This window comes from Triturus cristatus, chromosome 2_1, assembly GCF_964204655.1.
Source record: "Triturus cristatus chromosome 2_1, aTriCri1.1, whole genome shotgun sequence".
Taxonomy (NCBI): domain Eukaryota; kingdom Metazoa; phylum Chordata; class Amphibia; order Caudata; family Salamandridae; genus Triturus; species Triturus cristatus.
In genome coordinates this window covers 418,796,727-418,811,871 of record NC_140581.1, presented here as the reverse complement: position 1 = coordinate 418,811,871, position 15,145 = coordinate 418,796,727, and the positions used below count along the sequence as shown (strand labels likewise).

The 15,145-nt window shown below is 47.0% G+C and overlaps 1 protein-coding gene across 1 annotated transcript in view; it reads left to right on the top strand.

Moving 5' to 3' along the window:
* The window catches only part of ADAMTS6 (ADAM metallopeptidase with thrombospondin type 1 motif 6), a 1,840,341-nt gene that overhangs the window by 1,545,295 nt on the left and 279,901 nt on the right, over window positions 1-15,145 (top strand). The window contains exon 16 of the mRNA XM_085631708.1: window positions 7,247-7,380. Coding sequence (XP_085487834.1) covers window positions 7,247-7,380 — 134 coding nt within the window. The remainder of the gene's footprint in view (window positions 1-7,246; window positions 7,381-15,145) is intronic.

Below are 15,145 nucleotides of genomic sequence, written 5' to 3'. Positions count from 1 at the left end.
ACAGAAAAATATCATCTATGTATCTGCCATAGAGCAACAGGTTCTGTGTCCATTCTGTGTCGCTGTAAATGTGGTCCTTCTCAAATTGAGCCATATAGGTATTCGCGTACGCTGGTGCTCCAGAAAAACCGGTCCATTTTAGTGACTTGTTTAAATCACGGGATATAAAGGATAGTTATGGTGTATTTACTATTAGTCACCAATATTATGGGAGCACAATCATTTTTTACACTTATAATTTATGTTTCTTTGTTCTTGGAAATTTTTATTTAATTTGTGAACCACACAAAAAAAGTACACAGGCAATCTCTATATTATGCATCAAATAACTTAGTAATGTTTTCCAGTGGATACTCAATAATGTTGTCAGAATAATGAAAATGAATTTGTTTCCCTGTAGGTTGTATGTAACATGATTTTCATTGATATGTTGTTTTCAGAATTTATGCCCTTGAAGATGGGCCATGTAGGCCCGAAATGCATTGGGCAGGCAGCCTTTAACACAACAACTGTATGGACCACATCTAAAAGAAGTTGAATAAACAACTTATCTGTGATTTGAAATAGAAGAAATGTGGAATTCTTTATAATTCAATGTGTTTGATATATTTTTGTTACTGTATTCTATAAAGCTTCAGAAAATAATTGTGTTTCTATAAATGAGCAACATGTATTGTTAATTTAAAGAAAGTATATCACTAAATGCAATGGTAATGGTGCACAGAGGTCAAGTTTTCAATAACTTGAAATCAGATTAGTATGAGTTACTGCCATAGTTTTTGGTGACTGTCACTCTAAGGGTCTTGAGATGAGCAGTGCTGCCTTCTTTAATAGGCACCTACTCTCTGAATTTTATACTGGGCTTGACTTCACCTCTGAGAGCTACTTTGAAGGTACTGGCGAGCTACCAGTGGCTCCCGAGCTACTCATTGGAGACCCCTGATCTAGTGTAACGCTGTATTGGAATGTAGGGGAACAGTAGGTTGGAACACCTTCTTCAATTTGTGCTGATCCTCTGGGCCCGTTAGACCTTTGTACCTTTCTACAATAAAGCTCCTGTTAAACTACGCTTGCTGTGGATCACATCTTTTGAGGACATAATCTAAACAGTAACTAAACTGTTCTCTGGTAGCCACGGGGCTCAATTACATTCGCAGGTGTCAAATTTGCCTACTGTTTTAGGACTGCCCCTTTAAACCATTGGCTTTGTTCGATTAGAGTCTTTTAGTTATGGACTAAAAACTTTGTCGATCACCTCTGGGCTCAGCCCAATAAAAGTATTCCGCTGTTACATAATTCTGTTGGTTGTTCGGTTGCCTCTACTGTAGTGCTTATATTGAACTGCACGAGGAATCACTTTACAACAATAGCCATTCCTGTTTGCTCTTGCTGAAACCCTCCTGTCTTTGTCGGTCTAATGTGCTAACACTGGATTCATTAGCAAATTAAACCCAGACATATTAGCTTTCCCAACGCTTGTTATTTTTTACTTTTTGAAGCATATCCTTTTCACTAAAGCCACTAGTGTGACTACCGACTTTTACATCTGGTTATTCAATGCTATGATGTAGCAATAGTGGAAAACAAACGTTGTTTCCCACTGTTGTATTCAAGGCTGCTGTGATAGGTCTCTGAGAGAGTGTGTCAGTGCGGCAGTACATGTCTTCTCCAACGGAGAAGGGGAGTTTGCAGCTTTGTTGGGGAGAGGTAAAAAACAATGATGCTGTTGTGATTAGGTGACAGGACACCAGGTTGTTTTTTCATATTTTGTTGGTGAGTAGGTAGGACACCAGATACATTTCTTTTGTGGAGGCCAAGGCTGATTGTGGTGTGGGAGGGTGGAAGGTTGCTAAGTATTCCTTTCCTTCAGTGGGGAGAGGTGTGATGGCCAGAGTGGCAGAACACCAAGATGCAAGGGTTTGAGGCAGGTTAGACCAAGTGTATGTCTGCCCCTTAACTCCTCTACCCCTGCATGGCTGTTGAAAATAGTGGCAGATGATTTGGGTTGGCCATACATGGCATAAAACTGTAGATGGACAGCTATGAGTAACGGAGATGTTTTTCACTGAGGGGTTCTGAGTTACATCATAGAAAATCCAATATTCGTTCTTCTCTGTTTAATGTCACTTAGAACCCCTCAGTGAAACACATCCCTATTACTCACTGTTACCCAGCTATAATTCAGTATTTTCTTCCACTACTATGGGACAGTAATGGACTCAGTTGGATGGGCATGATAAATTCAGATTCTTGACGTGTCATTTTCTAAGGTCAATGTCAATAGATTCTCAATTTAGAATGTTTTACTGTCATCGATTTGTTCACTGTTCACTAGGTACTGAGCACAGAGTCACCCGAATTCATGTTTTATTGATGATATTATGTATAGTTTACTACAGATTAGTTCCAATTGTAACAAGCATTGACAAAGTCATTAGTCCTCGCCTTAATGATGATCATGGCAAGCTGTTGGTTTTTGCCAATGCTTGTTTGTAAAGTTTTGTCTATGGAAAAAAAAGTAAAAGAAAATACATAAAAAAATTTTGAAGGAAATGCAGGCACACATCTTAAGGTATCACAAGACTGTACACTGAATTCCATATTTTCAACTATAAATGGCATGGTTTCTTTGTCAATTACTTATCACTCATGAAAATCTGGACCTGATTTATCATTTGGCAGAGAGGGTACGCCATCGTTGTTGTCTAATTTAGAGACGGGTGGAACTTAATTATGTCAGTATTGGAGACTACTATGGCTCCATCTCTGACATACGAATTACATCTAGATTGGACTACTCCTAAAGCCTCTATGCAGGTGCCAATAAGTCGGTCCTACACAAACTCCAGATGGTACAACACGCAGCAGCCCACCTAGTACTAAAATGGCCCAGGAGATCGTCAGCCACGGCTACACTAGAAGCACTACACTGGCTACTAATCCACAAAAGAATCCTGTTCAAGATTCTGATAATTACCTTTAGAATCTTCCACTCCTCTGGCCCTCACTGTCTCCGCCCCAGGTTTGCGCACTATGTACCACACCTTACTCTTTGATCATCTAACACCAATCTGCTAAAACCCCCAGTGTTCCGATGTGTCGCAAAAGGGGGGGAAATCAATCGCTGTGAGTGGCTCGAAAGTCTGGAACCAAATCCCCAACCACCTTCGCTTTATCCAATCAGAAACTCTTTTCAGGAAGGCCCTAAAAACTTGGATTTTTACAGCTCCTGACACACTATGCAGACCACTTATCTAAACCATTTCTCCAACCTCAGCTACCCTGTTTTCCAAACGATCTGCTTAGCGCCATGGTGCTCCTCGGAGTGATAGCTGTGCTCTACAAATGCCTGTTAACATAACATAACATACTCCTCTGATGGTCTGACAGAGTACTGGCCATTAGAGGTTTATGTATAACACCATCTAACTGCTTTAGAGTAGACAGTGTTATATGTTTTTTGCTGTGTTTGGGACAGTAAAACAAATAATGACCCCCAAACCATATGATACAGCTTCTATGGTGTGGGGTATCATTAATAGTACCTTTTTTTTAAAACAAATTCTACTTTGAAATTTTGTTTTTACAAAAAGCAAAACGTTAGTAAATATTTGACAGGTGGCGGTCATGTTTGACACTGACAGAAACTGGCTTGACAGCAGTTCCTGACTATGATTAGAGGTGTCCACAGGGTCCTTGGACATCTATAAATTCTAAGGACGGGTATTCGGTCAAGGTGACAGAGAGTTTTATTCTGTAACCCTCAAGGCGCACAAATCATACTCCGCGATTTAAGTCAGACCCTATGATCAAAATGTTAACAGAATTAGGAGGTTTAAAGGAAAACACTTACCAGGGCTTAATTTACTTCCCACAGGAGTCAGAACTAAAATATGCTCAAACCATCTGGTCCTCTGTAGTAGCCAAGGAAGCAGATTTATGGGCCTCCAGTAGACGAGATATCCCTTTTTTGTCAATCTAAATACAACTACTTCCTTAAACACCAGCTGAGTGCATGCGGCAGCTGGCCCCCTCCCCAGCGCCACAAAAGCCTTTCTGTGCCAAGGCCTGAGCTTTTGTGCAACATGTTGAATACAGGGATAAAATGAAAAAAACATTAAAGTCTCCTCTTGAGAGTCTTTCCCTGGCACAAATATACCTGTTTCTGTGCTTTTACATATAAGCAGGGGAGCATCACACAGCACAAGGCAGGTATTTGAGGTGAAACAGCACACCTGGGATAGAGCAAAAAAGTATATCCACCATCAGAAGGTGTTGAATAAAAAAGAAAAATATAGCTCCCTAAATTTGAGCAGTGGAAGGATACAAGTCGGCCAATCAAAAAGATAGAGGATATGCTTCGTCAGAGGGGTAAATACAAGAAGAGGAAAACAAGTCATCAAATAAGTAGCAAGCAAATGAGAGTGCCAATAAAGCCAGCCAATGGTAAGCAATGGGTGGGCTGTAAGCCCACTCTAAGTTTTTGATATGGTCCACCAAAAGCCTTTCATTTACCAATCAATCAATCAGGGGTTGGTAAAGCACAACTACCCACCTGTGAGGGTCTGAAGGCGCTGGGGGGGGGGGGGGTAATGGGGGTGGCTAAAAGCTGTCTGGTAGGCGTGGTTTAAAAATAGTCGCTGTTTGTGAGTGTCCAACCAACATGATTGTTTTATTCTTTGAAATAGATTACATAACTTATCTCATGTGAATAATTTTAATGTTACAATTTGAGCTTCTGAAATTGGTACGCTTGTAGTCACTGTTGTTTGTTGCATTGAATTACTTGGGATCCACTAGTAATTATGGTTCGCCTTCTTATTGCTGTTTGTCTAAAACTTTTTTATGTAGCACATAATGGTAGAACTATAATAAATAACTGTGTAGTGAAGTGTATGAACAGATTTGTACTGCAGTAGACTGTTGTTTCACAGCAAAGGACCCCATAAAATGTTACATAGTTTCAAAACATCTCTTTATCTTTTTTTATTAATAAAGCACAGGCTTGTAATACTCACTACTGCTCAATATGTGTTTCTGATCATTTTCTAAGATTTAAATTGAATTTTTGTTTAATTGTCTTGTGAAGGACACTTGCACAAATCTACATAGGTAATATATAGACCTGGGCAGCGAACTACGCTCCGTTTACGGAGTTTGCAGAATTTTCTGCACTCCGTGCTCCGCGGAGCTCACGGAGTGCAGAAATCTCTGCTTCCCGTAGTTCAGCAGAGTCTTTTCCCCACTCGTGGCCATTTGCGATCGCGAGCTACCCCTCGGGTAGAATTTCTACCCGAGCGGCAGGAATACCAGCACTGCACTCTGTCACTCGCGGAACTCCGCATAGTTTTTTGTAACTTTGCGGAGTTCCCCGTAGCAAAACTCTGCAAACTACGCCCAGGCCTGGTAATATATTTGTTTTGACTATGGTTCTCCAAAAATATTGGTCTTCTGTTATATTTATTATATTATAAGGCACACTAGAGTAACGGATCACTTAAATTATTGTAGCTTATTATGCAGTGTAATTATAAGTGCCACATTTACTTTTGGTAAATGCATTTAGATTTTGCTCACCTTTCACTGAATTGGAAATATCAGAATACTAACTAGTGGGACTGAGACTCTGCAATAGAAGTCAAAAACCACATTTGGTAATTTCTACATTATATTTTTTGTTGATAAATCTCCCCAACGGCAGACGCCATCTTGGAGCACTTGTTATAAGATTAATAGACGTTATCTGTGGAATGGTTTCTGTGGTATGAAGTCTAAATAACAAATAATTTAGGGCAAAATGTCCAAAATACTAGTCACAAAAAGTAGAGTCAAAATATCTTATTTTGTTAATTTACCTATTTTTCCAATAGGTCAGTTTGAAAAATACCGAATGTTAGTGGTTCACCGACCGAGCTGCCTAATAATTAGGTCTCAATTTATGGCCCACTACGATTTTTCTACATTCAAAGAAACAGTGTCCTACAAGGGTCAGCACCATGCCTGTGATTGCTTTTCAGAATTGAAAACTAATACAGCCCAATGTTCTTAAAGGAACCAGCTACTGTATAGAGAATGTTTTCAGTTTTGAAAAACTTCAGTGGTAGGAGGCAGTAGTCATCTGAATCACTGCCTACTCCCCCTGAAGCTACTACCCAAATTCGCAAATGGAAGTACCCATCTGTTTTGAGGATGAGTTACCACTCCAACTTGGACCGTCAGTAATTTGTCAATTGTTTTATAGCGCAAACCTGACCAAAGAGCATTAGAGAACTTTACATGAGAAACAGATAACAGTGCACTTTTTTAAGGCACAGGTAGATTAGGTGATTTGCGGAGAATCACAAGATGTTGAGTCAAGGTCGGATTTTAACCTGGTTCCCCAGTTCCAAAGTTAGAAACTCTTGCAGTTAAGCCACATGTCCTCCAGGAATTCCGTTTGCAACCCATTTATATATAGGGCGCTGAGTCACAATTTAAATCACACCCTTTCCAAATTGAGCAACAGTATCCGTTTCTAAAAACATTTTAGGAGTCTGCAAAACTTTACCAACTCCTAAAATAGGTTTAGCACATACAAAATAACATCTTTAGGTCACAAACCCCCTGATTTTGTGAATGCGACCTCTAAAAGGTTTAGTACATCTAACCCACAGTTCCTAAAAACCCTAAATGTTAAAGAATGGATACATGCATTGATTGATGGGTGCAACTGAAAAAAGGGATGCTGCTTAGTTTGACTACAGTGTACTTAACATTGAAACCCATAGTGGTGGGACTGCCTAGTCTAATTTGTCCCAATGCCATGGTTTTCCATGGGAAGCAAAGTGTGTGTGCTGAAACCTTAGAATTGCTGTCTCCTGTTGAAATAGATTAATGTTTTTTATAGTTACTTACGTTTTGGGAACTATATTACTGTTGCCAATGGATGGCTCAAACTACTTGTAACTGGCTAGAGAAGCAGTATCTTTAGGCAGGATCCTGCTTGTCCTAGCCAAATGTGAAATAGGTTACATGTTTCATGTGTTCAGTAATTCATGTGAAGGTGGCTGACGATCTCCGTCAAGTTTTTAGGTTGGCTGGTGCAGACGTAGCCGACAGGCCTCATTCCTAAAACCAGAAGAATATTAATTTATGAGCTATTGCAAACTTTGGTGATCTGTACAGATGGAATTAGTTGTAAGCCGGGGCATGTGTTGATCTGAAATACCTTTATTACTAAAGTGCCTTTCCCGTTCTGCCCATGCAGGTGGAGTTAAGGCATGTGCGTTAAACTGCTTGGCCGAAGGTTACAATTTTTACACTGAGCGTGCTCCTGCGGTGATTGATGGCACCCGCTGCAATGGTGATTCCCTGGATATCTGTATCAACGGAGAGTGCAAGGTGAGTAAGATTTCAAGTCACACAGTCATGCTTGGCTGCAACCTCCTGACAAGCACTGGTGTCTCCCAAGCTTTGGCTCTTCAGTTTATCAGTTTTTAATAGCCAAGCAAACTAAACAAAACTGGAGGGCCCAAGAGGTTTATGCTGACTTCCGATACACATGGAGCGATGAATATTGATGTGCTCTGATGAGATATTTTTAATTGTATTCCTGTCAAAGAACTGAACTGAATACTAGAGTTTTAAACTTTTCTTTTCTAAGCACTCTAGAGAAGGTGATCTGTTGAAATGTTACAGATTCGCATTAAGACACCAGCCTTCAGGAGCTAGCTCCTTCATAACACTGTATTACTAAGCGCGATGTCAATTCAAAATTTAGTTGGGTCTTCTTTTTCACAGGAGCATGGTATGGTGCTTGCACACTCAAGTTTAGATCTCTTAAGTTTTCATTCCAACCTATTGTAGCAATTGTGTATGTATAGTTTTTTAACCAGTTACATATAGCATCAGTAGTACATTTCTAGTTTTGTCAGGAAACGATTGAAAGTCACTGACACCCGCGAGCCACATGAAACTCGTGGTCAAATTCACAAAGATTTTGTTGTGACTTATTTAAGCAGTATGAATTCCAGGAATAACCCTGAGTAAGCCAGGCTCACTTCTGGCCTACTCCTGAAATTCACGAGTAAGTCAGGAATATTAGAGAATTAAGTCATACCTGCTCATTCACCAATCTCTGTGAAACGGTCACTGTGTGATCAATAGCATATTATTTACATGAACTACTCTATTTTAATATGTGTTCACCTCCCAGCTTATCTACCAAGCAAGTGCACCCACTCAAGTTCCAGTTCATCCTTCCATCCCTTGCTTCTTGGTCTTTTCTCAGAGTCACCCAGTGAGTTTACAAGCTGCGGAATGTCTTCCAACGTGTCATTCCCTACAGTAGACAATCGTCCCCCAGCGCAGTCAGGAGTACCTCCTATAGAACATAACTACATCAAACTTACAATCACAGCATTCTAAAGACCAACATCCCCACTGGCACTCCTACATCTACACTTCACCTTAGGAGCCTGCAGCACTTCACCTTACTTCTTTTCAGTCTGATATAGGTGCAAATCATGTCAAACATTACAGAGGGTGTGTGGCCCAGATTTCAACCCTAAAAGGAGAAGACCCATTGGTTGTTGTGGCAGCAACTGCATGTTTTTCTAGTACTATACCTTCCAGAGCCCAGTAGCCTCTAATCCAAGTATTTTGTGTATGCATAAGGTATACTATGGAGGCAGAATGACAATCACCGTTTCAAGTCCTCTTCATCCTGTCTAGTACTCACAAACATATCATACAGGTACTTATTCTACTTATCTCAAGAGCTCATACCGTTCCCTCTGTACATTTACAGAAACATATCGCAAAAGAAATTTCCTTTGGATTAAATAGGCAGACTCTAAATATTATTAACTCTATGTATTCAAGAACATCTGAATCACACTCATTCAAATTCACATCATGTATCTGGGGAAGATATAACCATATACCCAAGGTTAACAGTCTAATCTGAAAGAAACACGTTAGTTAGATTCCTCACCTTAGAATATCCCCAGGCGTCAGACTGGATCCGGAAGATTTTTGTAGCAATACCCCTTGCGCGTCGCTAGGCGTCGTCTGCGGCTCCGCGTCCGTCGTTGGCGTCGTGCGCCGGAGTGACGTCGTCGGAGTACTTAGACGTCGCCCTCGCGCGCTGACGTCAGTTCTTCTTTTTTCCGCGCCAGTATGCGCCGATCCGGGAGAGCTACCCCTTAAGTCATTTTTTGATTAAATATTTTGACTCTTTTTGGTCACTTCGTCGACTCTGGTGCCAGTAGGATGCCTGGTTTCAAGGCCTGCGACGACTGTCACCGACTGATGTCGGTGACCGATCATCACCGCCGGTGCCTGTACTGTTTGGGGCTCGACCACGACGCGGAGTCGTGTTCCGATTATAGGGCCCTGACCTCGAAAGCTAGGCGGGAGCGGTCCCGTAAGCTTCTCGAGCTTCGCCACTCGGCTCCGTGCCCCTCTCGATCCCGGTCCAAGAGGAGGTCCAAGGATCGGTCGCGGAGCCGCAGTCGACCTCATCGCTCGTCTGGCTCGAAGTCTTCGGGTAAGTCGAAGCACTCCAAGAAGTCCAAGAGGCGACACCGCTCTTCGGACTCCCCTCGCCGGTCGCGCGACTCGGCCGACGGTCAGGGTGGTTCCACCCCCGCGGCTCCGCCGGAGCCGCAGGCGCCGCGCACGTCCCCATACCCGCCGGTCCCTGGGACTGACGCGACGCCGGCGGAGGTCAGTGCCTTCCTCTCGGCCATGAGGAGCCTGGCCCCGCCGTCGATGCCCGCTGGCGTGCCTTCGGGCCCGCGGACTCGACTGGGCGACCTTGCGTGCCGGCGGCTCCGGCCCCGGCGCCGTTGGAGGCTCCGGCCCCGACGCCGCAACTCCCCGAGGGGCCCAGGCCTGGGCCCCCGTCGATGCCGGTCAACCTCGTCACGCCTCCTCTGCCGGCGTCGACACCGGTGCCACCGCTGACACCGACTCTGGTCGACGTCGATCCCCGGTTCAGCCCCTGTCCGGACCCGACGCCAGTGCGGCGCCGCTCGACGCCGCATCCGACGCCGCTAGAGACACATTTTGTCTATCGTCCGTCTCCGATCATTCCTCCTGTTTACCAGGAATCGGATGACGGGGGCGACTGGGAGGGGTCCGTGGACCCTCTGGCCTTTCAGGGCCAACTTTCACAGGACTGGGCAGATGAACTGGGGGAGGCCAGTGGTTTGGATACCTCACCGGAGACTGGATTCATCTCTCCTCCGACTGTGGCTTCGGAGGAGGGTGCAGCTTTTTCTGTGGTGCTGCGCAAGGCGGCCGCAGCCCTTGGGCTTGAGCTGCCTGTCGTGGCTGTGAGGACTAACATCCTCACTGAGGTGCTTCAGTCTGCCGCAAGCTCCACTGAGCCTCTGCTGCAATTCAATGAGGCCCTCATTGACGTTCTGCAGGGCACCTGGTCCAAGCCCTCCACAGTCCCTCCTGTGGATAGGAACGTTGCCAGGCGCCACCGCCCTGCTCCGGGCGACCCCAGTTTTCTGTCCCAACACCCCACCCCCGAGAGTCTGGTTATCCAGGCCTCTACCTCCCAATTCTCCTTCCCGTCCGCTCCTCCGGACCGGGATTCCAAGAGACTGGAACAGTTCGGTAAAAAGCTTTTCTCCTCGCTCAGTTTGGGCCTGCGGTCTTTGAACACCGCCTGTCTCTTGGACCGTTATTCCCACTCTCTGTGGGATACGGTGGAGGACGTGCTGCCCCTGTGCCCGGAGGAGGCCCGGGCACGGCTTTCCTCGGCTCTGGCCGATGGGAGAGATGCAGCGCGCCATGCCAGCCGATGTGGACTCGACACTACGGACTCGCTGGGTAGGGCGATTTCTACCACGGTGGCGCTTCGACGTCACGCCTGGCTGCAGTCCACGTCCTTTTCAGGGGATGTCCAGAGCACTCTCATGGACATGCCTTTTGATGGCGCTCGCCTTTTTGGTGAGAAAGCGGACAGTGCGCTGGCTCGCTTCAAGGACTCCCGGGCTACGGCCAAGTCCTTGGGCCTCTCGGCCCGCGGCCACAACCTTCCGCTTTTCGCTCCTTTCGTGGCCAAGGAAGGGGCGCCTCCTCACGTCCGCCTAGCCACCGGCCGCAGAACCAGCCTGCACGCAGTCGCGGACGTGGTTTCCGCCGAGGCGGTACTGGTGGACAACGCGGTCAGTCCACATCCACCCCGGCAGCATCCGCCTCAAAGCCTTCCTAGTCTGAGCTTTCAGGCCCATTCCTCGCCAGTGGGAGGCAGGGTTCGCCATCACCTGCTCCACTGGCGTACCATTACTTCGGACAGGTGGGTGCTGCAAATCGTCCGAAGGGGCTACTCCCTCCCCTTCGAGACGACCCCTCCAGCCATGCCACCGCAGCACCACCGTATCTCGGAGGATCATTTGAATCTTCTGCAAGAGGAAGTTTCGGCCCTCTTGGCCAAAGAGGCCGTCGAGCGCGTTCCGAGCCCAGAAGTAGGTCGTGGTTGTTATTCCCACTACTTTCTGGTTCCCAAGAAGGGCAAAGGGGGCCTACGCCCTATCTTGGACCTCCGGAACGTCAATGCCTTCCTCTGGAAGGAACGGTTCAAAATGTTGACTTTGGCTCAGGTTCTAGCTGCCCTAGACCCTGGAGACTGGATGGTAGTGTTGGACTGGCAGGACGCATATTTCCACATCCCCGTCCTGCCGGCCCACCAGCGTTACCTGCGGTTCACGGTGGGTCAGGAGCACTTGCAGTTCACCGTGCTCCCCTTCGGCCTTACCAGTGCCCCTCGGGTGTTCACAAAAGTGATGGCGGTGGTCGCAGCTCATCTACGCAGATCAGGGGTTCCAGTCTTCCCCTATCTCGACGACTGGTTGTTGAAGGCGGGTTCGCCCCAGGCAGTCGTCTCCCACCTCCAGACTACGGCGGATCTCCTGCATTTGCTGGGGTTTTCCATCAACGTGCCGAAGTCACACCTGAGCCCCTCTCAGACGCTCCTCTTCATCGGAGCGGTTCTCGATTCGGCGCAGTTCCGGGTTCATCCACCGGAACAGCGGGTCCGGGATATACAGGCCCTGATTCCCATCTTTCGGCCTCTATCCTGGGTTTCGGTCAGGCTAGTGTTGCGGCTTCTGGGGCTGATGGCCTCCTGCATCCTACTAGTGCATCACGCCAGGCGGCGCATGCGGGCTCTGCAGTGGGACCTGAAGTTTCAGTGGGCCCAGCATCACGGCAACCTGTCCGACCATGTCTTGATCTCGGAGGGCACTGCACAGCAGTTGCAGTGGTGGCTCACGGACCGCGATTGGGTCACGGGCAAGAGCCTCTCCCTACCCCTACCGGAGCATGTCGTAGTGACGGATGCATCCCTCCTGGGATGGGGTGGCCATATGGGAGAGGCGGAGATCAGAGGCCTCTGGTCTCCGGCGGAGTCTCGCCTCCACATCAACTTGTTGGAGCTGAGAGCGATCCGACTTGCACTGAAAGCCTTCCTTCCCTCTGTCCGGGGAAGTGTCGTGCAGGTGTTCACGAACAACACCACCGCCATGTGGTATTGCAACAAACAGGGCGGGGTGGGGTCGTGGACCCTTTGTCAGGAGGCTCTGCGCCTCTGGACATGGCTGGAACACCAGGGCATCACCCTGGTGGTTCAACATCTGGCGGGCTCTCTGAACGCCAGAGCAGACGAACTCAGCTGCCGGTGCATGATGGATCACGAATGGCGTCTGAACTCCGAGGTGGCGCAAGGTCTCTTTCAGCAGTGGGGAGAGCCTTGGTTAGATCTATTCGCCACCGACGAGAACGCGCAATGTCAGCAGTTCTGCGCGTTGAAATTTCCAAGGCGGCACTCGCTCGGCGACGCTTTTCGTCGCGAGTGGAGTTGCGGTCTGTTGTACCCCTTTCCGCCTATACCCCCTCTGCCCAGAGTGCTGAAGAAGATCAGGCGTGACCGGGCCCAAGTCATCTTGGTGGCTCCGAATTGGGCACGAAGGTACTGGTATCCCGAGCTACTCAGTATGTTGACCGATCCTCCGATACGCCTGCCTCTTCGGGAGGATCTTCTGTAGCAGCAGCAGGGGACGGTCCTCCACCCGAACCTGTCCAGCCTCCACCTCCATGCGTGGAGATTGAGCGGCGGCAGTTGATGCCATTTGAATTGCCTCCTCATGTCTGTGATATCATTCTGGCAGCCAGGCGTCCCTCCACAAAGACGGTATACGCCTGCCGGTGGAACAAATTTGTGGCATGGTGCACAGCAAAGGCTGTGGATCCCCTTTCCGCCCCTCTTTCTGAGGTTCTCCTCTTTCTTCTTTCTTTGGCCCAGCAGGGATCTGCCTTGGGCACCTTGAAAGGTTATCTTGCTGCCATCTCTGCCTTCTTACGGCTTCCTGATCAGCCCTCTCTTTTCAAGTCCCCTGTAGATTCACGCTTTCTTAAAGTCATTACTCACACGTTACCTCCTCTCCCTTTCGTAATGCCTCAGTGGGACTTGAATCTTGTCTTAACATTTCTGATGTGCGCTCCCTTTGAGCCTCTTCACAATTGTCCTCTTCGTCTTCTGACTCTTAAGACTGCTTTCCTGGTAGCCATCACCTCGGCTAGACGGGTGAGTGAGCTCCAGGCTCTATCGTCCAAGCCTCCTTTTCTATCTGTTCATCCGGACAAGGTTGTCCTTCGGCCTCGTCCTTCCTTTCTACCGAAAGTGGTGACCCCCTTTCATCTTGGGCAATCTGTCACCCTCTTTCCGCCTCCGCATCCTTCCAAAGAGGAAGAGCGGCTCACCTGTCTGGACCCAAAACGTGCGCTCTCCTTTTATTTGGACCGCACGAATCAGTTCCGGGTGGACGACCAGCTTTTCGTTGGCTACGTGGGTGCTAAGAAGGGGAAAGCTGTGCACAAACGGACCATCTCCCGGTGGGTCGTTTTGTGTATAAAAACCTGTTATTCCTTGGCGAAAAAGGACCCTCCTGTTGGGCTGCGAGCCCATTCTACTCGGGCCACAGCGGCTACTACTGCTTTGGGACGGGGAGTCCCTTTGCAGGACATCTGTCAGGCGGCGACGTGGGCTTCGCTGCACACGTTTGCCAGGCACTATTGCCTAGACAGCCAAGTCCGGAGGGATTGCTTCTTTGGCCGTTCTGTCCTCCAGGATTTTCTGGTGTGATCTTGGTTCGCAGACCCACCACCGGGGTTGGTATTGCTTGGGTATCTATTCTAAGGTGAGGAATCTAACTAACGTGTTTCTTTCAGATGAACAAGTTACTTACCTTCGGTAACGATGTATCTGTAAGAAACATTAGTTAGTTAGATTCCTCACCGACCCACCCATCCTCCCCGTTCTGCGAACTGACATCTAGGGTTAAGGCTATCCTTTTCAGGGCCCTAGATTTTTTGGCACCAGTGTCGGTCTCTTGCATGGCTCTGCGTTCCTGGTGCGGAAAGCTATGTACAAGAACGGACGTCAGCGTGCGAGGGCGGCGTCTAAGTACTCCGACAACGTCATTCCGGCGCACGACGCCAGCGACGGACGCGGAGCCGCAGACGACGCCTAGCGACGCGCAAGGGGTATTGCTACAAAAATCTTCCGGATCCAGTCTGACGCCTGGGGATATTCTAAGGTGGGGAATCTAACTAACTAATGTTTCTTACAGATACATCGTTACCGAAGGTAAGTAACTTGTTCGACAATGTTATTATAAAAAAAATAAATCTATTTATTGTTAAAAACAGGTCATACAATACATAGGTCAGAAAGTGTGTGGATAGTCAATTATTGTGAGAAGTTGGCCTGATGTATGATGTCACTAGTTCTAGTATACACCTTATATCAGTCCAAATACCCTTATGGTGATTGGTTGTAAAGTCAACCTTATAGACCAGCTATCCTAGTGGTAGCATGGACAAGAGCAGTCTTAGGCTAAACTCTGAATGGCATGTGAAGCCAGCTGTGATACCATATATAATCCCTTGAATACCAAATGAAAGGACACCACAACAGATATATATATAAAATAAAGTGTATTTATTCTAGTCAAACCCTCAGCACTCTTTATGAGATTAGAGGTAAGTACAACACAGTCTTATTTAAGCATACATTAAGTCACACAGGTAAGTAATACAGTTAGGCCCTAGGGGCCACGCAAACCATATACTAAGTAAGTGGTATAAG